Genomic DNA, 26,520 nt, shown 5'->3' on the forward strand with positions numbered 1-26,520 from the left:
GCCCACCCGCCCGCCCGCAGCCTGTGGTTCCTGGGACCCGACCCGTCCTTCCTGCCCCAGCACGGCCCTGCACCACTGAGTGCTGGACGCTTACACCTGTTCACTCGCAGCCGCAACGCACGCCGGTTCCTGGTACAACATGAAGCCATCATGTTAACATGCAGAGGTCTTCCCGTTAGTGCTTCCTGCCCATCAGTGCACGGGTAAAACTTCCCACACAGGTGAAAATACATGTGCAGCTACTGTAGTTTAATTGTTCCTGTTTTTTTAAAAAAATATTTTTTATTGATGCCAGAGAGAGGAAGAGAGAGGGAGAGAGAGAAGAATCAATGATAAGAGAAAGTCATTGATCAGCTGCCTCCTGCACGCCCCCCACTGAGGATCAAGCCCCCAACCTGGGCAAGCTGTGACCTCCTGGTGTGTGGACTGATGCTGCCGTCTGTTTTTGAACTTGACATGGATAGTATCGTGCTGGATGTATTCCCTTCCCACTTAACTTCATGGGATGGACGGGTGCCGTCTGGTGGAGCTGGACATTACGTGTCCCGGCTGCTCAGTATGTCACGGTGAAGCCATCGATGGCTGGGCACTCAGTATGTCACGGTGAAGCCATCGATGGCTGGGCACTCTGCCACAGCACAGACAGCCCCCGGGATGTCTGCTCATCCATACCCAAGGGTTCTGAACGTGCCATCACCAGCCCTAACTAGATATACTCTTCAAATCCATCTCAAACCGGTGGGAACTATAGGCAGGAGAGATTTTACCAAGCATCGGCTACGTTCCCACGGCCTGCGGGGGTGGGGCCAGGGCTCGGGCAGGTCTTTCTCGAGGGCCCCAGCGCAGGACTCCCAGCCACCGCGCCGTCTGCCGTCGGGGAGGCCCCGGCCTGCCAGGCGGGGGAGGTTGGTAACGTCCCTGAGACTCACAAAAGGGTGTCGTTGGGGTGAGGAGCGAGAGCCAGTCAAGCGGGACAGAAACAGCTGCTCATTTAAATAGTTTATTTACAGCCTTTCCCACCACCATCATTCCACGGCGATTACGAACACGGACACGGAGAGCATGCACCGCCCACGGGGGAGAGAGCCCGGCACGGCGAGGCCCTGACCGCCGGGGGCTCGGAGGACCGGCCCCTCCGCACGCCGGCCGCAGCCCTTCCCCCGTCACAAAGGACGCAGCGCCCGGAAACAGCCCCCCTTTCTGGCCGAGCGCACCAGCGTCTCCTCCATCGGCGAGTGCCGTCCACGCCGCCCCAGGAGGTCACATGGCGTCGAAGTGGAACCGGTGGGCTTCCTGCCGCTTCTCTCTGTCGTCCGCCTTCTGAAAGAGACAGCAGGCCGTTTACACACGTCGGCTCAGGCCTGGGAGACAGGGGCCAGTTTAGAAAAGCCCTCGGGATGAACGGACACAGGCGTCATTCTGGAACCGTCTGCGCCCCGTTTCCGAAGTGGTTTTACAAGTAACGATCTACACTGACTCTACAAGCCAGCCAGAGCCGGTCCTTCAGCGCCTCCTTTTAACCGCGTGGAGCTTACTGGAAAGCAGGGGAGACGGGAGACTCTGTGAGGACGGAGCCCGCGGTTACACTGCCCCACTCCTGCCCCGCCCGAGGGTGACCAGCGCCTCCCAACTGATCACGTTAAAGCGCGTTGTTCTGGGGTTACCCTCGTGAGTTAGCAGAACTGACTCTGTTCCCGGCAGAGTGCTGTGCTCGGTGCTTCGAGGGATTAAGAAGACCCTCATTTTTGTATTTTGCTCTCAAGGAACTGAAAGGCTAGAGAGAAAAAAGCCAAACACACTGAATGGTGTTTCAGAATAAGAAGTGAAAAACATGCCCGGCCGATGAACCAGGAGGTCAGGGTTCAATTCCAGTCAGGGCACAGGCCCGGGTTGTGGGCTCCGTCCCCCGGGGGGGGGAGGGGGGGGCGTGCAGCAGGCGACCGATGGATGATTCTCTTTCATCGTCGATGTTTCTCCCTCCCTCCCTCTCCCTTCCTCTCTGACGTCAATAAAAACATATATTTTTAAAGTGGAAAATGCTGCCAGTGAGCTGAGAGGGAGAGGGCTTGGGAGGGAGCTGCGGGTGCAGAAAAGAAACCCTTCAGGGACCGAAGCAGCCCTTTTGGGAAGCACTGGCCACCTGCCGGCGGGCGCTTTGTGCTCGTGCACACGTGGACATGGCCCTCCATCTGCATCTAAACCGCCATAACTGCTGCCTGGTCCCCTCACCGCACCGTGTGGAACCCGCACACTGGGGTCTGCTTTTCATTGGTCAGGGTTACACTGAGGCACAGGGATCACTCAGTGCAGAGGACACGTGACAGGAAGCTGGCACTTTAGCTCCGAGCCCCTGTGGTCTCCCTTCTTCTCAGGGAGAGAGGGGGAGGGGAAGAGAGAGAGGGAAGGGGGGAGAGAGGGAGAGGGGGAGGGAGAGAGAGAGACAGGGGGAGGGGGAGAGGGAGACAGGGGCAGGGGGAGAGGGAGACGGGGAGGGGGAGAGGGAGACAGGGGGAGGGGGAGAGGGAGACGGGGGAGAGAGAGAGGAGGAGGGAGAGAGAGGGAGGGGGAAGGGGGGAGAGAGAGAGAGGAGAGGGAGAGAGAGACGGGGAAGGGGGAGAGAGAGGGGGAGGAGGGAGAGGAGGAGAGGGAGGGAGGAGGAGAGGGAGGGAGGGGGAGAGGGAGGGAGGGGGAGAAAGGGAGAGAGAGAGGAAGAGAGAAGGGGAGAGAGGGAGGGAGAGAGGGGGGAGAGCGCGTGCTCGAGAGGTGTCACCCCCGCAGAAGGCCTCCGCGCTCTCCCGGGAAATCATGAACACTCATCACAAATGATGATCCTTTCCCAGGCCGTCAGGAGATTGTTCCAATTTAATTTTCTCAGCACCTGGTGACTCGGGCCATCTCTCTGCCACTCTACCACAACACCAACATTTTAAAGGAGATGGTCTCCTGTAATTTGTATGGCCTGCTGAGACACAGCACCTTAAGGGAATAAAAGCAAGAACCGATAAGGTGCCATTATGGCCCTGGCCAGCGTTGTCCAGTGGTTAGAGCACTGGTCCAAGCACTGACGGGTCGAGGGTTCAGTTCCTGGTCAAGGGCACGTACCTGGGCTGCAGGTTCGATCCCTGACCTGGTGGGGGCACGTGCGGGAGGCAGCCAATCGATGTCTCTCTCTCTCTCACATGATGTTTCTCTTCACTCTCTCTGAAGCCAGCGGGAAAGCAGTGCTCGGGAGAGGATTAGCAGCAGCGAGGAAGAGACGCACGGACCGGAGTGGGGATCAGAAAGCTTCCCTCCGGTCGGAAAGGCTAGTGTGAGGCCGCGGTGTGTGAGGGCCGCGGTGTGTGAGGGCCGCGGTGTGTGAGGCTGCGGGACTTAGCCAGCACGGGGCTGCCGGGACGGACCTTCTCCTGCCAGTGCAGCGTGCCGATGATGGCCAGGATGAACACGCACACGCCGATGAGCGCGATGGCCGTCAGCAGGACGATGTTGCTGGGCGTGAGGTACAGCTTGGCGCTCCAGCTGCCGAGGACAACAGAGGAGTCAGAACGGTCGTTTTGACTTAAAGATTCTACTGAGACCAAAAGCCAGACGGCTTATTCACGTCACCCCCGTCTGTCCCTGTGTCACCCACGAACAGAGCCGCTGTCCCGGGGCAGGACTGACGCGCTGGCCCTGAGGGTGCAGGGGGCAGCAGCGACCTGGAGCCGCAGGCTTTCTGACGAGGGGCTGTGACCTTTCTCCTCCGTCTGGGGACAGTGCTCCGAGGGACCTCTGTCCAGGGGGCTTGGGATGACGTTAGGCGCTGCTTTCACACCCTGCTCGCCTCTTAACTCCACACCTTGAACCCTACGCTGCTGGCCACAGGGTTTCGGTGAGGTCTCCTTAGCATCTTTCCTTGGGCCTCCGCGCACAGATGGACTAGACCAGCTAAGACAAGCACGTGACCAGGTGGGTGCAGACAGGGCTAGGGGGGCCCCTGGGCCGTCCCCGTGTCATGGTGGACGGGAGGCCCCGTACAGAAGCTCCACGCCAGGGCAATGGGCACCTCAGCGCCAGCAGAGCGGGTCTCTCTGTGGCCCCACACGGCGGCACCGCACCCGGGAGCCGGAGGCAGCACACTGCGGGTCCCCCACAAACCACTCCGCTCTCCCCAGAGAGAGGCGATGGGTGTGTTCCATCCCCGAAGCTTAATAAAGGCACGCAGGTTCTGACGAATGGCAAGTGAGACTGGCTGATTTGGGGCTAATTAAAATTTATTGATCCTCAAGTTAGTCTCTAGTGAGTAAATCTCAAAATACACCTCCAAGCAAAATCAGTCTGGCTTTTATTACGTCATAAATCTGGAAGGAACATTTCCTCAGAGAGAACAAGAGGAACATGAAAAGTGTGGAGACTGCAGAGGAGCGGGGAGTTTTCCGGAAGCCCGGGAGTGGGAGACCGGAGCTCATTAGAAAGCCCGGAGCCCTGACCTGGGGGTTCACAGCCGGAAAACCGAGGACCGACTGGTTAACGGACGCGCAGGAACCCTCAGGTCGCCTGCTGGCGGTCGGATAAGGTGCGATTTGTCTGCACGGAGTGTGGGGCTTTGTGTGGGTCAGGGGTCTGCGGGAGGGGTGCCATGCGGGCCCGCCCTCCGGGGAGCACAGCAGGAAGCACAGGACAGACGCTGGTCTGGGCGGGAGGGGTGCCGTGTGGGCCCGCCCTCCGGGGAGCACAGCAGGGAGCACAGGACAGACGCTGGTCTGGGCGGGAGGGGTGCCGATTGGGCCCGCCCTCCGGGGAGCACAGCAGGGAGCACAGGACAGACACTGGTCTGGGTGGGCGGGGTGCCGTGTGGGCCCGCCCTCTGGGGAGCACAGCAGGGAGCACAGGAAAGACACCGGTCTGGGCGGCGCTCAGGGGCCTTACCTCCGAGGCATGTCGTGGGGGTAGGGGATGACGATCAGCTGGGAGTTGGGGATGATGGCGGTCCACTCCTGCTTCCGCACAGCCTGCAGAGGGGAGGCTCAGCGTCTGTCCCTCACACGGCCTCTCCACCAGGAGCGGGCCAGTGCTCTCTGGCCGCGGAGCCCTGGGCCCGGGAGGCTGCGTCCCCGTGCGGGGCCCCGGCAGCTCCCGGCGCTGCGGCTCGAGGTGTGCGATCTCTCAGGGAGGACCGCATGTCCGCCTCCCGGTGCGTTCCTTCCACAAATATTATTTATCACGGCACCACTGCTTCCAGGGCTGCGTACGGAGGCCGCTTGGAGCTCGGAGAGGAGGGGGTCTGACAAGCTCCTGAGACTCTGAATGAGCAGGGGAGGGCGAGGCTCAGGGAGAGGAGGCGGGAGATCCAGCTCCCATTAGGACGTGCTCCCGACAGGCCACCGCCAGCGATTCTCTTAGCTCTTTATTTGCATCACTGTGATTCAACTCAACTCAACTCAGGAGTCTGAATTCAGCAGAAACCATTTGGCTCAGTGGATAGAGCATCGGCCTGCGGACTGAAAGGTCCCGGGTTTGATTCCGGTCAAGGGCATGTACTTTGGTTGCGAGCACATCCCCAGTGGGGGGTGTGCAGGAGGCAGCTGATTGGTGTTTCTCTCTCATCGATGTTTCTGACTATCTCTCTCCCTTCCTCTCTATAAAAAGTAAACAAAATATATATATTAAAAAAAAAAAAAGAGTCTGATTCAAATGTCTGAATAGTGAATATTAGAATACAGGTTAATTGTAAACAAGTATGTTTGTACGCACCTTCTCTCCAGAGGGACGGGGGATCCCGACATAGAGATGATCAAGGAAATTCGCACTTCGACCCAAACCAAGCACGTTGTACGGCAGCTGGAGAGCCAGGTGTGCCGACTGGCTAAGCTGTCCGGCTGCGTTTATTAAAAAAAAAAAAAGAAAGAAAAAGAAAAGACACCTTTGGAAACAATGCGCTCATCAAATATCGAAAAGATAAACTTAAAAACAGGAAGAGAATCTCACGAGGCAAAATCTTTTGTTCTAACAAGTTCGGCGCTGCAGTTCCTAATTTTCCTTGATTTTTCAGAATGCGTCTGACTCACTGCCTCTGTGCAGATGGGATTCCTGATTGCCGAGCAGCTGAACGAGCTCCAAACTTTCTTCCCGTTTCTCCTCTGTTCCGTGCGTGCGTAAGTCATCCGTTCACCCCGTCGCTCGGTTTTTGAAATCAGACCGAAAGGAGCACCAGTTGCTGCTTAGAGGCGGCCTGTCTCTCCCTCCGCCCCTCCCCCCGCCCTTGCCTTTCGGAAAAGCACCGTCACTAGTTAAGTCCCTCCATGTCCCCTGCTCTGCGGACGTGGCTCTTCCTGTCAGGCCGTCAGTTGATGTGGGATTAAGGTAAGGGAACGATTCTTGCAAAAATTAATTTTTCCAGAGAGAAACCATGTCGTGGGCGTTCCAGAGGGCATTATCGCTCTTTCCATTTTCTTTTCTTTTTTTGTTTTGTGTTTTTTGACACAAAAATCTGCCTGATATTCGCTCAGCGAAGAAGAAGGACCCCAGCGTGTCCTGGACGCCCTGGCTTCACAAGGATCTGAACTGGGACGTGAGGAAGCGCTTTGTTCGAACGTCTGTGTCCTCACTTAGGCTGCCCTGACCAGCACCGTCTACTACGGCATCTGATCATCACTGCTGGCCAACTCCTCCCTGAGTGCTGAAAGCTTTTACTTCTGGGATCTGTGTGCTGCGGCAGCAGCAGGACTGAGAGTGTAACCGTGTGCAGTGGGCCGAAAAGGGCACTCACGGGTATACCGCCGTGAGGCCGGCATGCGCAGCGAGAAGGGCCGCCCAGCGAGCTCTCCCGTATGGCTGGGTCCGTAGAAATGGAGAATAAAAGCAGCTGCGCTTATGCGTCTCCATGGCGAGGCCTAGCGTCTCAGAGAGGCACTGACATGTCACGGCCCCTTTTCTTATTTAGAGAGTCGGAGCGATCGCAGGGTGCTTACTGCGCTCTCCGCCCCATCCCAGGCCGCCGGCATCTGTCAAAGGCACCCTTCCCTCGCCGAGTCTCATTTCTCTTTTGTCTTAATGGCGTTTCTCTCTATTATTGCCTCAGAAGTAGAGCGAGAGTTTTTCTTTACGATCATATATCAAAACCAGCTCTGTGTAACGTTCTAGCTTCTATTCCACTGGGGAAGAACCAGGACTGCTTTAGGCTGTAGACTGGATTCCTAATTTTTATTTCTCAGGGAGGAGCTTAGTTAACTAATTTCCACTTCAAATTGGATAAAAATAACGCAAGTGATTTCTCTCAGTCTTTGTTACTTCAAGTGAAAAATCGGGTAACAATTTGGCTCCATCCCGGTTGGGGAATGTGTTTGTCACGAGGACCTTCTGTGACCTACTGATGTCAGTCTGCAGAGAGACTCCGTGTGATGTGCCGGTGAGGGTGGTGAGGGGTGAGAGAGCGGCTCACTCTGTCACCAGCTTACTTTCCCACAGACCGACCAGAGGGGTTCCTGTGCGTGTGAGCCCGGCACCCAGTCTTACCCGAACCGTTTTTCGCATATCCGTTGGCGTCCACGGTTGTGTACATGATGTACGGGCCGGGCTGATTCACTCCGAAGGGCTGCAATGGAAAGAAGGGTCGGCCTTGGGAAGTGAGTGAGCCCTCTTGTTGGACATCCAGGCGCTAATACTGTCCACCATATACGGTCAGCACCCGGAGCAGCTCCCCCAGAGGACTGTCCCTCTTTGAAGTCTGGCAGCCCGCCCCGCCCCCAGCATGTCTGCATCACCCCTCCTCCCCCCCCCCGTCCGGAGCTTGCTCTGTGTGAACAGCCCTACCAAGCGGGGCTGTTTGTTAAAAACAATCTTCAGGGACCTGAGCTGACAAGTCTCCTAGGCAAGGTGCCTCCTTCCCAGCAAGCTCTCCTTGAGCATGGGAGGGCACTGCGGCCACTCCTAAAGGGTACCGGCTGGATTGTAACCTATAACAACTATTCTGTGTGTATCTATATGTCACGCAAAGAATTTCTCAGAAATATTGATAACTGAGAGGTTACTTACTGTTATCTTACGAGGACAGTCATTAGAACAGAGGCCGCTAAGAACTGTGGAGAAATAAAAAAAAGGCTATTTATTATCCTATATAATAAAAGCATACTATGCAAATTGCCCGAAGGGCAGAATGACCAGTCGCTATGACACACATGGCCCACTGGGCGGACAGACGCTCAATGCAGGAGCTGCCCCCTGGTGGTCAGTGCACTCCCACACTGCTCAGAAGCTGGGCTCACGACTGGCGAGTGTGGCGGTGGGGGTGGGAGCGGGAGCCCCTCCTGCCTCCGCTGCGGGTGGACAGTAAAGCAAGGGGTCCCGGGCCGCGGGAGCCCTGGACTGCGAGAGGGATGTCTGACTGCCTAAGCCAGCAGGCGGACATCCCCTGAGGGGTCCTAGACTGCACGAGGGTGCAGGCCGGCTGAGGGACCCCTTCCCCCACCCCGGTGCACTAATCTTGTACATGAGGCCTCTAGTTACTGATAAAATGCAAACATATTTAAAGCAAACTCTTACTGTTTCACCTAAAATCTATTAATATGCTCTTCTGGTTGAGCAGAAACCAATTCATTTCTTTAGATCTGAGTAAATTAAATTTTTGTTGTTCATTTTATACCGGGATTTCAAAAGCCTTTGTGAAGCCATCAGGATGCTAATATATAGGTGAGGTAATTCTGGTTACATCCAGCTACAGCTACTGTGGGATTTATTTTCCAACTGGTTAGCTCCATTTCAAGGATGAATTGGAATCTGACAAAAGTGCCAAATGCAAACCAATTAAAATGCCTGCTGAGAAAAACAAATAGAACATTTAGTACTTTATGCCTCAAACTAGACTTTTCCCATTTATATAGTCAAAGTTTCTGGTCACAGATTTTGGGCACGTTTGATAGCTGCTATAGAAAACACAGCTATAAAATAATTGATGAGTCTACCGAACAACAAATATACAGAAATAATGACACACGTATTCTATAATCACCCGCAAAGAGAAGGCGAGGATATGGGAACAGTCCTTATAGGAGCGACCTCAGTAGGAGACACAGCTGCGCCCCCGCTGCTGCAGGTGCGGCGACGCCGTGTGACAAAGCAGACACGCGCTAGGACACGCCTGTGTGTCACGAGCTGGAGAGAGCTGCCGGTCCCACTCACACGCATGCGCTATCTCGAGGACAGTTCACACAGGTCCATGGGAAAACGGGTTCTTCCCTTACGTTCTGTGACTATAACATGACGATTGTTCTAAAGGAAGTACAAAGGCGCTAAGACATGGGCGTGATTGTTTCATCATGTGAGAAGAGAGCTGCTCATTCACGCTGAAGGCATGCATGTAGTTCCATGTTTACATGACATACAACTTCAGGGAAGAGTGAAGTCAAGTTTTCTGCTTGCAACACCGTTTTCAGTGGTTACATTGCTTTTTCCGGGACAGTGCCTGGCCCTCATGTTTTATTCTCAAGGGTTCTTTTGTTTTTTGTACATCTCCCCTCCACTCCAGGCAGACATCAGTATTTCTTTTCATTTATCCCACAGCCTGAGTGTCACACGCCTTCCCTGAAACCACCACTCTGCTGAACAGCAATGGTTGCCCACGAGCCCGTTGCTGCCTGGCAGGGGGCTCTGCAGCATTTCCCGAGTCTCAGGGCCTGTGCCACGGTCGCTGCCCCAGAAACACTCGTGCCAGCAGGAAGAGCTGGATCATTCAGTAAACGCCCGGAGAATGGACTGCGTGGAGGAAAGTGAGGGAGACTATAGTGAGTAACATAAAGATTACATTTGGCAATGGCCCAGATAATACCAAGAACTCCCACATTTCAATAATGAAGAGACGATCCATTAAAAGTGAGCCAAAGGTCTGAACGGGCATCTCTCCGAAGAGGAGGCGGCAGACGAGTTCATGAGAAGGTGAGCGGCCTCGCACCAACTAGGGGAGCGCCTGCTACTCGGGTCCGGGAGTGGAGGCACCCCTACACCCCCCAGGGGCTCTGCACCCCCCCCAGGGACTCTGCACCCGCCTGGGACAGGCTCCCCCCACAGGAAGAGGTCCTGCCGTGGGCCACCCCACGGGGAGCCGGACGTCATGCTGTGAAACAGCCAGACACGGAGGATGCAGGCGCCCGAGGAGCCAGGCTCACGGAGGGTGGGGTGGCGGTGACCAGGGACACTCGTCACAGTGCTTCCGGGCTGAGCCTAAGGCTTTGGCGGGACAGCGGAACTCCTCTGGGAAGATCAGGCATCATCTCCCCGTCTTCTCTCCCCCTTCTCTCCCCGATGTGCGGTGAGTGGCGGGCTCTCAGGCGGACTTGTCCCCGCAGGAAGGCCGCAGGGAGTGCAGGGGCCCCTGCTCAGCAGCGGAGCCGGAGTGGGGCCAGCAGCCACTCGGGCACAAAGCTCACGGAGCTCTGAGGGCCACGGACTCTGGCCACGGACTCGCCTGCAGACACGCTCTCCTGCGTCGGGAAATGGCTGTTCTCTGTACGGGGTGCTGTGTCGGCTCAGCACACTTGAGAATTCCAGGTGAACCGGTTAATAATGCGGACTTCCTTCCATCAATAAAGTTACACATGTGTTGATATATGCGAGTTGATATGTATGCTGTTTTGTTGTATTGACACCAAGCTTCAAAACTTCATGTCAAATTTTCTGAAGATGTTAACATCATAGTTATTTTTATGCTTAAAAATGTCAAATTTTGGGGAGGAATCCAAGATGGCTGCTCGGGTAGGCAACTAGCCGCAGCCGCACACAACAATTTTAATAAAATACAACTAAAATATAAAATGGACATTACCCAGAACTACAGGAAAGTCGACTGACTGGAAATCCTACAACAAGAAGCAAGGAGAAAACCAGAAGGAAGCACGGAGGAGCTGTAAAAGCCTAAGGTACGGAGCCGGAGAGGAGGGAGGCCGAGTGCCTGGCGGGCGTTCCCAAGCGGGAAGGAGAGAAAACTCCGACTGTGCTTGGCCCCTGACTGCTCTGAACCCCAGTTCTGGGCCAGACCCCGGGGACTCAGGCTCAGCCATAGGGAGCTGGGCTGTAAGTCGGAACCCCGGGGTAGCGGAGAAAGGAGGTCCCGGAGGCGCGCACACTGCCCCCAGAGAAGGGACGGTCGGCTGTGCCGCGGGATTGCCCTGACGGGAAGGAGACTGGGGCTCCAGACTGTTGTGAACGCCACCTCCAACTCCACTTCCAACTGAACTGAACCCCAATACCGGGCTCATTGTGGGAGAGCATAGACTGTTTGGCAGCAGGCGAAAACCGAGGGCACCTTTCTCTCAGAGGCGCCGGCAGCGAGCACTGAAGGACCCGCATAGGGCGGGGCTGACGGAAGCCAAAGCTGCAGGCTCCACCCTGAAACCCCGTCCCATCTGTAACTGCGAAATGCGACAACAAAATAGATCACAAACGAAAGAAATGGAGGACAAAAAGCTTCTGGATATAGAGTTCAAATCTACGCTTATAAGGTTTTTCAAGAATTTCCTAGAAAAGATGGATAAGGCCTATGAGGATATGAAAAGAGACCATCAAGAAATGATAAGGGAACAACAAGAAATAAAGAATACATTGTCTGAAATAAAAAATATTCTACAGAGTCCTAAAAACAGAAGGGAAGATCGCAAGAATCAAGTCAAAGATTTGGAACATAAAGAGCCAGAAGACACTCCTCCACAGAAGCTAGAAGGCAAGAGAATCCAGAAAATTGAAGATAATGTAAGAAACCTCTGGGACAACTTCAAGCGAACCAACATCAGAATTATGGGGGTTCCAGAAGATGAGAGAGAGCAAGATATCGAAAACATACTGAAAGAAATAGTGACAGAAAACTTCCCCCACCTGGTGAAAGAATTTGACTTACAAGTCCAGGAAGTGCACAGAACTCCAAACAAAAGGAATCCAAAGAGGACCACACCGAGACACATCATTATTAAAATTCCAAGAGCAAAAGATAAAGAGAGAATATTAAAAGAAGCAAGAGCAAAGAAGGTAGTAACTTATAAAGGAGCACCTATACGATTGTCAGCTGACTTCTCAACAGAAACCATGCAGGCCAGAAGGGAATGGCAAGAAATATTCAAGGGGATGAATAGCAAGAACCTACAGCCAAAAATAAGCTACCCAGCGAAGCTATCACTCAGAATCGAAGGCCAGATAAAGAGCTTCACTAATAAAAAAAAGCTAAAGGAGTTCATCACCACCAAACCAGAATTATATGAATTGCTGAAGGGGGTTCTTTCAGAAGAGAAAGTAAACAAAGATAAAAATTATGAACAACAAATACGTAATTATCAACAAGTGAATCTAAAAACCAAGGAAATTAAAAAAATCTGATGAACAATATTAACTGTTGAATATAATAGAATCAGAGGTATGGAAGGGGAGTGAACTGACGATTCTTGGGGAAAAGGGGAGAGGGGGGCGTGGGAAGAGACTGAACATAAACTGTGCACCTATGGATGAGGACAATGGGGAGAGGGAAAGGGCAGAGGGTGGGGTGGGAACCTGGTGGAACAGAGCAATGGTGGGGGGGGGGGAAGGAACATTTGTAATAATATGAAAAATAAAAACTTATTAAAAAAAAAAAAAAAAGTCAAATTTTGTGCCAAAAGAAGAGCATTTGCGGGAAGTTTTAATTCATTACTTTATTTTGAAGAAAAGTGCTGCTGAAGGTTATCGTATACTTCGGGAAGCTTATGGTGAACATGCTCCATCTCAAGATACTTGTGAACGCTCGTTTAAATGCTTTAAAAGTTATCCTTTCAATGTGAAAGACAAAGAACATCCAGGTCAACTGTAAAAATTTTGAAGACCAACAATTACAAGCATTATTGGATGAAGATGTGTGTCAAACTCAAAAACAACTTGCAGAAAGGTTAAACGTTGCTCAGCAAACAATTTCTGATCGTTTAGAAGCAATGGGAAAGATTTTAAAGGAAGGAAAATGGGTGCCACATTCACTGAATGAAAGACAAATGGAAAACCGAAAAGTCATCAGTAAAATGTTGCTTCAATGGCACGAAAAAGTCTTTTTTGCATCGAATTGTGACTGGCGATGTAAAGTGGATTTATTTTGAGAATCCCAAACGCACAGAATCATGGGTTGATCCAGGTCAACCATCAACATCAACTGTTTGGAAAGAAGACACTGCTCTGCGTTTGGTGGGATCGGGAAGGTGTGGTGCATGATGAGCTTCTAAAACCAGGTGAAACAGTTAATACTGATCGCTACCGACAACAAATAATCAATTTGAACCACGTTTTGTTCATAAAACCACCAGAATGGGCCAGAGGACACAGCAAAGTAACTTTGCTTCCTAATGACGCACCATCACACACTTCAGAACCAGCTAAAGACACGTTAAAAGATCTTGCCTGGGAAGCATTAACCCACCCGCCGTGTTCACCAGCCCCTGCTCCGTCAGATGACCGCCTGTTCCCATCGACGGCACACGCCCTGTCTGAGCAGCACTTCAACACGTACGAAGTGGAAAATGGGGTCTCTGAATGGTCTGCCTCAAAACAAGAACAGTTCTATTGGGACGGTACCCACAGATGACCTGACAGACGGGGGAATGTGCAGCTAGCGATGGACATCACTTTGAATAAAGCACTTTTGATGTTTCTCTTGAAGTTATCATGTTTTCTTTGATTATAAAATCTGCTATTATTAACTGGTACACCTAGTATTTACTCAAAATTACATAATGGGCTCTCTTTTCATTTTTGATAGAACAAGCTAAAAACTGGCTTGTATCCTGCATCTATTTTTGTTTTTTACAAGACTTCCTCTGTCAAATTTGAAGTTTCATATTGTATGGCCAAAAATGATAAGATTTCAACGTGTTGTAGATAAAATTACACATACATTACCCAGCACGCATTCCTTGGTTTCTATAAGGTCCGGGAAGGAAGGAGGCCACTGCTTGGGCGTCATTAACATCCTGCACATGATACTGTGTATGACAGTTTACACGCCCGGGACTGCGAGCGCCTCCAGGACTCGGGGCCTCGGGGCCTCGGGCGGCGGCCGGGCCGGTACTCTCAGACTCGGGGTAGGAAGTCATGGGCCACAGCCCCAGGAGACGCTGAGGTTTGTACACTGTTCACACGCAACTTTCCAAGCACACACCTAGAACAGTATAAGGTAGCCCGCCACACAGCTTCAACTGTCAACAGCATGTGGCCAGCCACGTCCACGGGCCACGTGCTGCTCCGGGCCCGCAGGGGGACCTCAGGCCTGCGTTCCCGGGCAAGCACGTGGCTTCCGGCTGCTCCTTCTTTAAGGAGGGGGTCCTCTCTGAGTGGCCCTGGGGTGGCCACGGTGTCGGCCATGGCGGCCCCGTGCCTGCTCTGCTTCAGGGAGAACAACCGCCCTAACTGGATGAGGACTCTGTGGTCATTTGTTATTATTTTAAAATTTATCTTTATGGCTAAAAGCATCACAGATGTCCCCCGTTCCCACCACAGACCCCTCCACCCAAGATAAGCATGTTTAAAATTTACTTTAGCCCTAGCCAGTTTGGCTCGGTGGAGAGAGCATTGGCCTGTGGACCAAAGGGTCCTGGGTTCGATTCCTGTCAAGGGCACGCTCCGTGGTGGCAGGCTCCTCCCCGGCCCGGGCCCTGGTCACGTGCAGGAGGCAACCCATCGAGGTGCTGCTCTCACAGAGATATGTCTCTCTGTCTCTCCCTCTCTCTCCCTAAGAATCAGTGGAAAATACCCTCGGGTGAAGATGAAGACAGAAACACCTAAAACAAACAAACAAAAATGTTTTGGCTCTAAAATAGCCGAATCATACCCCATCCAAAATGGCAGAGGGGACAGTCACATGGATGGGAAGTGCAGACTCAGGCTGCTTCCTGTGGCCACATGGGTGACGGAGGCGGGGCCATCCTGGCTCATCCAAAAAAGAGAGCATTCGCTAGGAAGGTCTCAGAAAGCAAATCACATGCTCTGTCATTTTCATTTCTCGCGTCTCCTAATGCTCATATTTCCGTGGCTTTTCCGTGTTTAGCTAATCAGGACCACTTCAAAACCGTAATATTCACATGGAATACATGCCATTTCATTAACAAGTGGACTGATTTGCTGTCTGGGTGTCAACTGTGATGACAGCAATAACACAGAGACAGTTACCTTCTCTCACCAATTCATGATAAAACGCTCAGCAAACCAGAAACGGGAGGTTTCCCGCACAACCCAGAGCGCCCACCGAACCCGCAGCTCGTCGCCCTCAGCGTGAGACGAGCGCTTCCTGCGAAGAAACAAGGCAGGAGTGCCCGCGCTCACCAGCCATCAGCCCAGGGGGGGATTCTAGCAAGAGCAAGAACAGGGAAGGCAGGGCCCGGAAGAGAGACACAGCCCGGCCCTCTTTACTAACACCATGCCTGTCTCTGGAGAAAGCCCCAGGGACCTAAAACCACCCCGGGGACCCCAAACCAAACAGCAGGAACCGTTACAATCACCTCGAGGGGCACAGACACAGGCAGACGCTGACGGAGCCCGTGTGGGGCCCGGGCCGGCCGGTGGCGGGAGGGGACGGGGACGGTGAGTGACTAAGTCCCCGGGGACGTGGGCGAGGAGCCGTCACCGGCAGAGGGTGAGGGAGCCTGTGGGTGGCTGGGTTGGCACAGAGTCACGCAGGCACTCCTGCGGATGCGGGTGGTAAGGGTGAAGCACTCACCGATGACCTTCACGAAGTAGGCGTCCGCCTCGAAGTTGTTCTTCAGCGCGTGGATGGCCATGTCGCTCCTCCCGCGCCCTCTGCTGAGCACCACGATGTCCAGGATGCCCTGGGGGCGCAGGCGGACCGGTGAGCGCAGACACGGCATGCAGGGCGTTTCCACGTAAACGTCACCCGTCCCCACCCCCACGTGCCCACGCAAACACACGGACAGGACAGAAGCCCCGAGCAGGGAACACAGGGCGGGGAGTCGCTGCTAATTCAGATCCCGGAGGACTGCGCTCTGCTCGGCTGACCCAGGGCTGACACGCATGAAGGCAAAGGCCCGGGACAGGGCCCCACGCCACGGCCACGCCTGGCAGAGGGCTGCCTGCTGTGCCCCTCCTGTCCCACTCCCTGCGGGAGGGGAGCCTTGCTGCCCCTGTTGGGGGAAAGAGGGCGCCTGTAGGGTAAGGTGACCAGACGTCCCGATTTTTAACAATTTTAATAAAATTGGGACTTTTTAAAAACGCCGCGGGACTCGGGACAAATTGCTAGAAATTGGGACTGTCCCGTCAAAAGCAGGACGTCTGGCCACCTTCCTGTAGGGTCCCTTTCCAGCCCGTGGGGTGACCAGGGACCGGCTTTCCCACGCCAGCCGCCGTGTTTCTCCTGTGAGTGACGGCGCCCTGGTGCTCGGGAGGGGGTTTTGGTGAAGCCTCTGCACAGCGAGGCGGTTAGTGATCCGATCCCCGGGACTCACGTCCTCGTAGATGTCGAAGAAGGCGGCGGCGGCGGCCTGCGGGATCTGGCCCAGGTCCGTCAGCTCCCAGAACACGCGGAACATGCGGTGCGCGCCCTCGCAGCTCGCGTTGTTGCAGGGCACGTTCTCCAGCAGGAAGGCCTGCTGGCCGCTGCGGGGAGGACAGGCGTGAGGACACGGACACGCGTGCGCGCCACGCGGGCGGGGGCTCCCGGCGCGGTGCTGTGCACTGGGGGTCGCTGCCAGCGGGGGGCGTCTTTGTTTCACATCTTTACTGCGGACAGGGTCACATATGCCCCCTCCCCCATCTCCCCTCTTATCCCCCACCTCCCCCGCCCCGACCTTCTCCCAGCTGTCCGTGCAGAGCGGTCTTCAGTGCTCCCGGAACAACACACACCGGGAGACGGTGACGGCGCCGCCGAAATCAGAAGAGCCCACAGCTGTGGCCGCCTGGCGGCCTCGGGGGACAGGGGCCATTTCCTCTCACCCCACAGGGCAGCGCAGTCAGGAGGCGCCCCGCACGGCGATGGGACAGCGTGTCCCTCGCCATCGGAGGACGTGTGGACGTTCGCTGGAGGTGACGCCTTTCCTGGCGGTGTTCCACTCGGAGCTACAGACACCCCGCCCGGGAGAGCTCAGAGGACGCCTGGTGCTCAAATACCGGCGAGGACACGCCTGTTCTCCCGGGAGGACTGCTCTGGGCAGCAGGCACCGGCACGTGCGACTGTCCGGTAACCGTCAGCCCGTCCGTCCTTTACGGGGGGAGATGGCAATGGGACTCAGACAAAAAGCACGAGCCTGTCCTGTCACCAGCGTGTTTGGTGTTCACACCATATCCGAACACCAGTTCCTGCGAAGCGCTCGGTGTTCCCTGAAGGGAGACGTTCTGTGCGCCCGAGCTCCTGGGCGGGAAGAGCTGCCCCACTGGAGTCCCAGTGCTCCTTCCCGGGGAAGTCTGACCACATGCTGAGTAAGACAATTACCACCGTCAGGAAGGGGCGTCATCCCGACCGGAAATGCACGGAAACGAGATTAAACCAGCGAGGGATACGTAATCACCTATTAGGCCCTTTCTACCGCAGAGGACAAAACAGTTAGGTAATTAACCAGCAGAGGAAAGCAGATGGAAATAATTAGTTAGAGCTTCTGTGCAGCTGAAAACCTTCTCCTGGTGGGGCCTCCCTGGCCTCGGGTGGCCCCAATGGCAGATTCACGCTCAGCGCCCTAAGCTCTGCTACCCTGCCTGCGAGGGGGGAGTCTGTTCTCGCAATGAAGATGCTTGGAACCTGCCCCGTCATGGCACAGCCGAGATAATGGGAAATGGAAATCTACGCCAATGTCACTAATGAGCCGCGACTCCGGGCTGGGGCACTGGAGGCCATAAGCAAAGAATATGGTTCAGAGACCGAAACCGCTCCGCGGGATTCAGCCCCAGCCGCACGCTGCGCTGAGCCCAGGCCCAGCCCCTCCTCTCGCCGAGGAGCCCGCTCCTGAGGCCGTGGCTCCGGAAAAGCCAGGTCCCTGGGCGTCCTCCAGGGCCAAACCTCCACTTCCTCTCGAGGGAGGGAGCCCCTTCCAAGGCCTGTGACCGCGGCACGGCCCCGTAACCGTTTCCCGTTCACACGCCACACACCGCAGCTCCCCCGCGCCCGAGCACCGTCAGCCTGCCCGTCTGCTCTGGGAGGGGGACGGGCTGCCCACCGCCCCAAAGGCTCAGAGAGTCACAGATGTATTTTCTGGGGAGCTCAGGACCCCAGGCCCCCCCCTTACGTTGCCCCAACTGCGGGTTTTGGATTTAGAAGGAAATCGCGTCTGAAAGGCCCATCTCTGGCCTAAACAAAAACTCGGGTAAGAAATCCTTTTCTGAGATTACGTGGCAGGACTGCCAACACCCTGCTGTGAAAGGGTGGTGAGCGCGGGCCTCGTCTCGTCCCTGACCTTAGGAAGGGCTTCCGGCTTTCCGTCACTGAGTATGATGCCAGCAGTGGCTCGTAGCCTTTCCTGTGTTTAGGCATGTCCCTTCCATGCCCACTCACTGTAAGAATGGATGTTGAATTTCTTATGTATTGAGCATATGACTTTTATCCTGCACTCAGTGTATGTGACACAGTATGCTGCTTGACTGGTGGGTATTAAACCATCCTTGCATTCCAGGAATAAATCTCAATTGATCATGGTATATGATTTTTTTTTGTTCTACAGAAAATAAATCTGTGAAAAAGAACTAGTGTTCTTCTTTTTTCTTTCTTAAAAAAACAAACAAAAAACTTCTATTGACTCTCCAGGAAGGGAGAGGGAGAGAGAGAAAAACATCAATGATGAAAGAGAATCACTATTGGATGCCTCCTGCACACTGTCTACTGGGGATTGAGCCCGCAACCTGGGCCTGTGCCCTGCCTGGGAATGGAACTGTGACCTCCTGGCTCATAGGTTGATGTTCAACCCCTGGGCCAGCCGGGCGGGCGGGAGGGTGTTCTAAGCAGCTGAAGAAGTTCAGGGACCACGTGAAGAAATAGGACCCACCTGGTCTTGGTATTTGAGGACCGGACCACATCTGGGTGCCATTTAGTTACAAAGTGTCACGTGACGATACTTTACAAACAGGGACTCGATCCTGTACCTGCCGGACGTGTTCCTCAGGATGGCCAGGGCGTCGGGGTAGCCGTCCATGTTGTAGTCGCCGATGCGGAGGGTGATGGGAACCGGGATGTCCGCCGGGTGCTGCTCCGGCACGAACGGCACGAAGCCCCAGAGGGTGCCCTTGCTGCTGAAGTCCTGCAGGACCGGGACCCACTGCGCACGGAGAGAGGGGAGGGCCCTGCCGTCAGCTTAGGAGAAAACCCACTGTCTGCAGAGCGGGCAGTCCTCTCCGGGTCCGCACGGAGAGAGGAGAGGGCCCTGCCGTCAGCTTAGGAAAAACCCACGTCTGCAAAGCAGGCAGTCCACTCTGGGTCCGCACGATACACAGCACCTGGCTAAGTTCTTCTCGCTACGGGGAGGGCGCTACACTTCACTCTGACCTGCGGCGCCGGCAGGAAGCTCTCTAACACTGATCACTGGCCGTCTTACCCCGAACGGGCACGCACAGCCTCAGGAGGATTTCACAGGATTTCAGAGTCTTAGGACTAAAAGGGCATTACTAACTACAGAGCTGAACTGCCCACTGGAAAACCTGTATTGACTGGAAATATAACCTTAGAGAAATAGTGTTAAAAGCTAGAGCCAGCTGTAATATGTCACTGATGTCCTTCCAGGAGGACCGGGTTAGGGGCAGTGAGAACCCGACAACGCTCTTTCTGGACAACCTCGTCCCCGCCGGGCCTCCGACACATGGCCCTGACCTTGGCCATCACTCCAGAGCCAGACACCACCCGCCGGGCTCTGACCACGGGCTCTGCCTGCCCCGGAGGAGAGCTGGGTCCTGGAAGACGGAGCTCCGTGTCAGTCAGTCCTTCCTTTGTAAAGGAGCGAGTGAACAGAACAGAGAGAACAGGCTGACTGTAAATAAAGGGTTTGGAAACCCTTTCTTTCCTGAATGCCCCCGTTTTCCTGTGCACAGCGAACGCACACCACGGCTCTGAGGGCGGAGAGAATGCTAACGGCGCAGACTGCCCCGGGAGCTGGGAGCGGGGACGCCGGCGGGAAAGCCGGAGACACCGAGACAGAAGCGGGCGCCGAGGGCAGGGCCTTTCTCTGCCGAGCAGGGGAGCTGCATGAAGCGGCTCCGGAAAGGACTCGCTGCACAGGGAGGCCGGACGCCTCTGTGCTGTCTGCAGGAGCACCATTTGCCGGGGAGAAGAGAGAAGCTTAAAGACACAGCTACAGAAAACAAGGCCCTTAAAAATACTTGTAACTTTGCCCACTTCTCCAATCCCTCATAAAGTAAAAAGGTTCTAAATATCATCAAACTGTTTCCACGTTTCGCTGGACTGAAAAAACAAACAAACTGGTTTTGTTTTGGAAGATGGAAACTTCCTAAAGTGCCAACGCATCACCCCCCTGGAGGCCGCCAGCTCCCGGAGGAGGGAAAGCGTCCCAGGGAGGGGGATGTTAGGGCCGGAGAAGCACAGCGCTTCTTCATTAGCGTAACATCCCGCAGTCACCGCAGCCCGGACACTCCCTCCCGGGCTGGTGTGAGGTGTGCGTGCGGGGTGCCCCCGGGGACGGCCCAGCAGGGGATCACTTACACCTGTGAATCCACTCGAGGTGTGTCACCTACTGTCTCAGAGGTTCAAGCTTTAAGGAAGTCCAGGGTAATAACACTTAGGACTGTAACAGCTAAATGTGTCAGGATGCTATTAGAGCATTGGGAGGACAAGGGCTATAGAATTACACGGCTTCAGATGCACAGCCCCACAACCATCATCTGTACACTGTGCTTCGTGTTCAAACCCCCCCCCCCCCCCCCCCCCGCCCCTCAGGCTTCCTTCCATCACCATTCATCCCCTTTATCTCCTCTCCTTCCCCCCCAGGCAATCACCACGCTGTGGTCAGTGGAGACTGGTTCTCGTTAGTGTCTCAGCGTAAAAGGTGGTGTTTGTACTTCTAAGGCTATAAAAGTCAGTGTGCTATTCTATCCTTTCACCGCCAAGTAGGAAGGAAAACGGATTAGCTCTGCCCTATCACTGGCCTCCTGCCAGCCCGTCCACAGGGAGAAGTCCTCAGTGTCATGACCTCTCGCCTCCTTGTCAGTCCTTGGCTGTGACTATCGGATCCTAAATCGTCCACCTTCAGGCGGAGGGGAGAGTCGGCGGGAGATGACATGGATCTCAAAACCAGATCAGCCCGGGCAGAGTGAGAGTGCGCCCCCCCCCCCCATATAAATGCTGACATCATTTAACTACAGGACGGAGACCAGGTTTTCCTCACCGGAATGATTGCAACAGCACTCCCCCCTCCACAAGCCAATAAGGAACGGATGGGAACGCATGTCCTAAGGGAGGAAGTCCATACTTTGGTTTCTCTGCTTACCCTTCAGATCATCTTTCGGACCCTCCGGAGACCGCCTTCCCAGGCCCGCCCCCGCCCACATCAGCGGGGGACCTACCTGCTCCGCCCCGGACCTCGCCAGGTAGATGGCGCTTCGCTGGCAGCCGGGATCCTCACAGCCCGGGAGCAGGTGGTCCATGTGCCCGTCTCCGTCTGCGGAAGAAGCGCCCAGAGTCCGCTGCAGCCCGGCCACGCGTGCTCCGTGCGGGCAGGGCACGCTCCCGCCCCCCCCCCCCCCCCCCCGCCACGCGTGCTCCGTGCGGGCAGGGCAGGGCACGCTCCCGCTCCTCCCCTGCCACGCGTGCTCCGTCCGGGCAGGGCACGCTCCTGCAGCCCGGCCACGCGTGCTCCGTCCGGGCAGGGCACGCTCCCGCTCCCCTGCCACGCGTGCTCCGTCCGGGCAGGGCACGCTCCCGCTCCTCCCCCGCCCACCTCGCCCCAGCACACCGAGCAAGCCGGCGCGACTGCTAACCGCGTTCCATTAACACTCCTGGGCCTGGCTCCCGGTCACCCGGCTGCTTCCTGTTTTAACCGCTCACCTTTCTGGGCTACATACTTACCAACGTGGGGAAAAGGCCCCGTTTCGGGGTCTGACGTTAAAACCGCCCATTTAAAACTACGGGCTTTTGACTTATTTACATAACGATCGCCGCCGCCCTGGGAGAAAGAAGCGTGTCCGCAGTACCCCACGGTCAGGCGTGTTTTACATGTGTTTACACGCGGTTTGTGTCACATGCACGTTTAGGTGTCGCCTAGACAGCAGGATCTCAGTGGTCACAAAGCTCGCAGCCCTGACCTCTAAAAAGCAAGACGTTTTCTTTTCTTTCTTTTTTTTTTTTTAAAGGTTTTTTAAAAATATATATATATTTTATTGATTTTTTACAGAGAGGAGGGGAGATAGAGATAGAAACGTCGATGAGAGAGAAACATCAACCAGCTTCCTCCTGCACACTCCCTACTGGGGATGTGCCCGCAACCAATGTACATGCCCTTGACTGGAATCGAACCCGGGACCTTCCAGTCCGCAGACCGACGCTCTACCACTGAGCCAAACCGGCTTTGGCAAGCAAGACGATTTCATCAATAAAAGAGCAAATGGAGGAAAACCAGATGTCATTTCCAGCTGCTGCGTTTGTCAAGCACGGCACACTGTCTGCAAAGACCTCTGGAGGGGGTGCTGAGGGCCCGGGGCCACCCTCAGGGCTCCCCATCTGCTGCCCCGGAGCCTGATGGGAGCGGGGGGGGGGGGCAGATTCTGATGTCTTCGCCAGGGAGTGGTCCCCTGGCTCCTAGGTCGGGGCCTGACTCGGCGCTGCTCTCATCACTGACTCATCGCCACAGCTCAGGGACCCGTGCCCCGGGGCTGGGCTGCCGCGGGGCCGGTGCTGGGCGGTGCAGGGCTGCCACGGGGAAAGGCCCCGGCGGAGCTGGCATACTGGCAGACAGACAGACGGCCGTGAGCCTATGGAGGCTGCAGGGCCGCACCCAGAGGGAGAGGCGCTTAGGCGGAGCGGGGACCTGGAGTGGAGCGACCTCAGCAGGTGCCTCTCAGAGGAAATGAGCATTTTCATCGGATTCCTGGGGAGCCGCTCAGGGTCCTGGTGCTCTGGCGAGGACACGCCTCCGGGGGAGGGAACTGCCAGCGGGAGGGGCAGGGGACCGGGGATGGGATGGCGGCTGGGCTGCGGGGAGAGCGCCCGCCTGGCTGCGGACGCCCCGGAACAGCCCAGCTGAACAGGTTTAAGACGATCTCAGGATTCCGTGTGAGAGAGAACCCACCACAGCTGTGGAAGCCCCGTTCCCAGACGCCTTTTGGAACGGGCTCCTCCTGTGAGCTCCAGCCTTTATCCGCAGGCGCCCGCTTCCCTTCCCTTTTTTTACACCAAATGAATGGAGTCACGCTGACTTCCTGCCTGTCAGTCATTCCCTGACTTGGCTCACAGGAAGTGGGAGGCGGCAGATGAAGGCTGGGGTTCACAGACTCACTCAAATGCACAGGAAAATCCATCGTTTGTACATATTAATATTCATAGGCTTACTCAATGCACAGGAAAACGCATATTCCGTATGCATTAATACTCACAGACTTACTCTGTGCCATCTGCTTTTTGGGACTCATTAGCAGCCTTGTTTTTTTCTAAAACCAACTAAGATTACAAGGACCTCTTTTTTTTTTTTTTTTTTTAAATATTGTTGTTGATTTCAGAGAGAAAGGGAGAAGGAGAGACAAAAACATCCATGATGAGAGAGAATCACGGATCAGCTGCCTCCTGCACTCCCCCCCACTGGGGATCGAGCCTACAACCTGGGCCTGTGCCCTGACCAGGAATCCAACTGTGACCTGGTTCATAGGTTGATGCTCAATCACAGCCACACCAGCTGGACAGGACTTTTAAGTAGACGTTGTGGAATATTTATCTAAAGTTTATTGATATATTAATTCATATGCAACCTAGAATATATTTATTGACATGCTACCTAAAGTCATTAAAAATAGGGGAGAAATATCATTGTATTTTCATTGACTATATCCTATATATATTTTTTAAAAATATATTTTATTGATTTTTCACAGAAAGGAAGAGAGAGGGATAGAGAGTTAGAAACATCGATGAGAGAGAATCATCGATCAGCTGCCTCTTGCACACCCCCTACCGGGGATGTGCCCGCAACCAAGGTACATGCCCTTGACCGGAATCGAACCCGGGACCCTTCAGTCCGCAGGCCGACGCTCTATCCACTGAGCCAAACCGGTCCCGGCATATATATCCTATATTTTGTGCATCTTAAAAATGACAACATATAAATGAGCAACACATGCGCCTGACCAGGGACAGAGAATGGAGCCTACAACCCAGCAGGTGCGTGCCCTTGACTGGAACTGAACCCGCCCTTCAGTCCGCAGGCCACGCTCCGTCCACTGAGGCCTGAGGAGTGCACTGGCCCCAGACATCTGCGCTGGGTGCAGGGTCTGTCACTGACGCAGCCCCCGGTCCCCAGCGGCACAGCCTCGTGCTTCCCTCCCTGGCTGCTTGCAGTAGACGCACTAGCGCCAGGTGTGAGCTCCAGACCACGGTGTGCTTCATGTCCCACCCCCCACGGAGGTCAGGGCCACCGACACCACCCGACCTCCTGCTGCGACAGGGACTCGTGGCTGTGACAGGGACGCGGGAGGCAGCCATCTGACAGACCCAGGCAGGGCCAATGGGAAGAGAGCAGTGCCCTGTGCTCCCAGGATGTGCCGACACTGCTGCCCTCAGCCAGCCTGTAAGGTGCCCGCCACCGTCACCCTCGCTGGATGGCGGGGAGACGGGCCTCTGGGTGGGGTGGCACGCTGTCTGCACCCCGAGGGTCAGGCTGAGGAGTGGCAGCCTGCAGAGGGAGAGCTGCCACCTCTCAGGAGGAAGCTAGACCCCTCTCTCCTCCTCCTCCTCCTCCCAGCTGCAGCCCCGGGGGCGGAGAAAGCATGTGTTTGTGTGTCCCAGCCAATGCCAGCGTGGCTGGCGGGACAGAACTGCAGGAATTCCTAACGGTGCGCTCTCCGGCACGGGCTGCAGGTACAACATAGAGTCTATGCAGGGGCAGGTGGATCCTATAGTCACTTTGGCTCCCTAACCTGGACGTATGGAACCTTCCCTGAGAGAGGCCCGGGTTCACTGTTACTGAACACACGTGGGCAAACTGCTCTTCTGCACCAGGGTCTGACCACAGCGCGCACACAAACATACACACACACACACACACACACACACACACACCCGCGCGCGAGGAGAGCCATCTATGACACGATGGCTGAGGGTGGCTGTCTGCTGACGGAGGTGGCCAGGGCAGAGTGGGGGGTGAACGTGAAGGCGGAACAGCCTTACCGAAGTCTGCGAACGCTGACTGTCCCACCACCACCATGTTGTGAGGCTTTTCAAACACGGTCTTGCTGGAAAAGTTCCCGTCCTGTTAGAGGCAGGAAATGCTGGTTAGACTGTACAATCCATCCGCCAGGGGGGCAAGCAAGCATTTAGCGGAAGCAGGAGAGAAGTAACTCGGACGTGTGCATCCTACACAACGATGGTCCTGGACAGGGCAGCGCAGCGCGTGGACGGAGCCGTGCAGCTGGACGGCTCTCCGGTGTGGGTCCCAGGGTGACCACCTCCACTACACGTCACCCTGACCCCAGACACACTGAGCGCCCTCTTCCTTGTGTCAGGAGGTCTCGGAAACACTCCGCTATAAAAACAGGAGCAGACACGGTGTGACTACCCTGTTCACGGGCAGTCCCGCTCACCGCATGCACGCTGCGTGCACACGCTAGTAAGGCCTTACGGACATCACCCCACTGATCCTCACAAAGCCTCGCACAAGCACATTTTAGCGGTAAGTAAACAGATGCTTAGATGAGAACTTCCCACGCAGGCCCGTCGGACATGCTGTACCGCACTCATCAGTAATAAAAGCTCCAGCCATCTCTCTCAGTCCTAAAGCCTTTTAAACACTTTGAAATCCAACGTTAAGATTGGGGGGATTTATTCTTCATTAATGGTCCTTTCACATCATCTAGACAGAGCAAGCTAAAAATGAACAAATCAAATCACAACACCAGTTCGGGAATCTTCTGCCTGCAATTACACAATAACGTGTATTGGGGGGGAAAACTCCTTAATCTTGGTCAACTTGGCAAGAAGCTTAGTATCTGGGGGGGGGTGTGTTTTATATAAGCCTGGAGGCAGGGAGAACAACATCAGTCTCTTATAAAGAGTTTTCTTCAATAAGCCATCAGCTGACTAATTACTGACAGCCCCGTCTCTCAACAGCTGACAGACAGCCCAGCGGGGCTGCTCCCGCCCCCACGGGCCGCCTGCTGGGTGTAAGTGGCAGCTGCCCTGAGCCTGCAGGAGCGGGCGCGGGTGCAGGAGCGGGCGCGGGTGCAGGAGCGGGCGCGGGTGCAGGAGCGGGCGCGGGTGCAGGAGCGGGCGCGGGTGCAGGAGCGGGCGCGGGTGCAGGAGCGGGCGCGGGTGCAGGAGCGGGCGCGGGTGCAGGAGCGGGCGCGGGTGCAGGAGCGGGCGCGGGTGCAGGAGCGGGCGCGGGTGCAGGAGGCTGATGCTGAGTG

General features: G+C 55.3%; 1 protein-coding gene across 1 annotated transcript in view; it reads right to left on the reverse strand.

Moving 5' to 3' along the window:
- Positions 1 to 986: 986 nt before the first annotated feature.
- The window catches only part of ITFG1 (integrin alpha FG-GAP repeat containing 1), a 43,367-nt gene continuing 17,833 nt past the window's right edge, over positions 987 to 26,520 (reverse strand). Inside the window, exons 8-18 of the mRNA XM_084905503.1 lie at positions 25,286 to 25,367; positions 21,478 to 21,572; positions 19,051 to 19,223; positions 16,431 to 16,581; positions 15,689 to 15,797; positions 8,014 to 8,057; positions 7,495 to 7,573; positions 5,734 to 5,858; positions 4,909 to 4,991; positions 3,402 to 3,519; positions 987 to 1,320 (exon numbers count right to left, since the gene is read on the reverse strand). Of these exons, the coding sequence (XP_084761629.1) occupies positions 1,261 to 1,320; positions 3,402 to 3,519; positions 4,909 to 4,991; positions 5,734 to 5,858; positions 7,495 to 7,573; positions 8,014 to 8,057; positions 15,689 to 15,797; positions 16,431 to 16,581; positions 19,051 to 19,223; positions 21,478 to 21,572; positions 25,286 to 25,367 (1,119 nt within the window). The 3' untranslated portion in view covers positions 987 to 1,260. The remainder of the gene's footprint in view (positions 1,321 to 3,401; positions 3,520 to 4,908; positions 4,992 to 5,733; positions 5,859 to 7,494; positions 7,574 to 8,013; positions 8,058 to 15,688; positions 15,798 to 16,430; positions 16,582 to 19,050; positions 19,224 to 21,477; positions 21,573 to 25,285; positions 25,368 to 26,520) is intronic.

The sequence above is a fragment of the Pipistrellus hanaki genome (genome assembly GCF_964339955.1).
Source record: "Pipistrellus hanaki genome assembly, chromosome: 15".
NCBI lineage: Eukaryota > Metazoa > Chordata > Mammalia > Chiroptera > Vespertilionidae > Pipistrellus > Pipistrellus hanaki.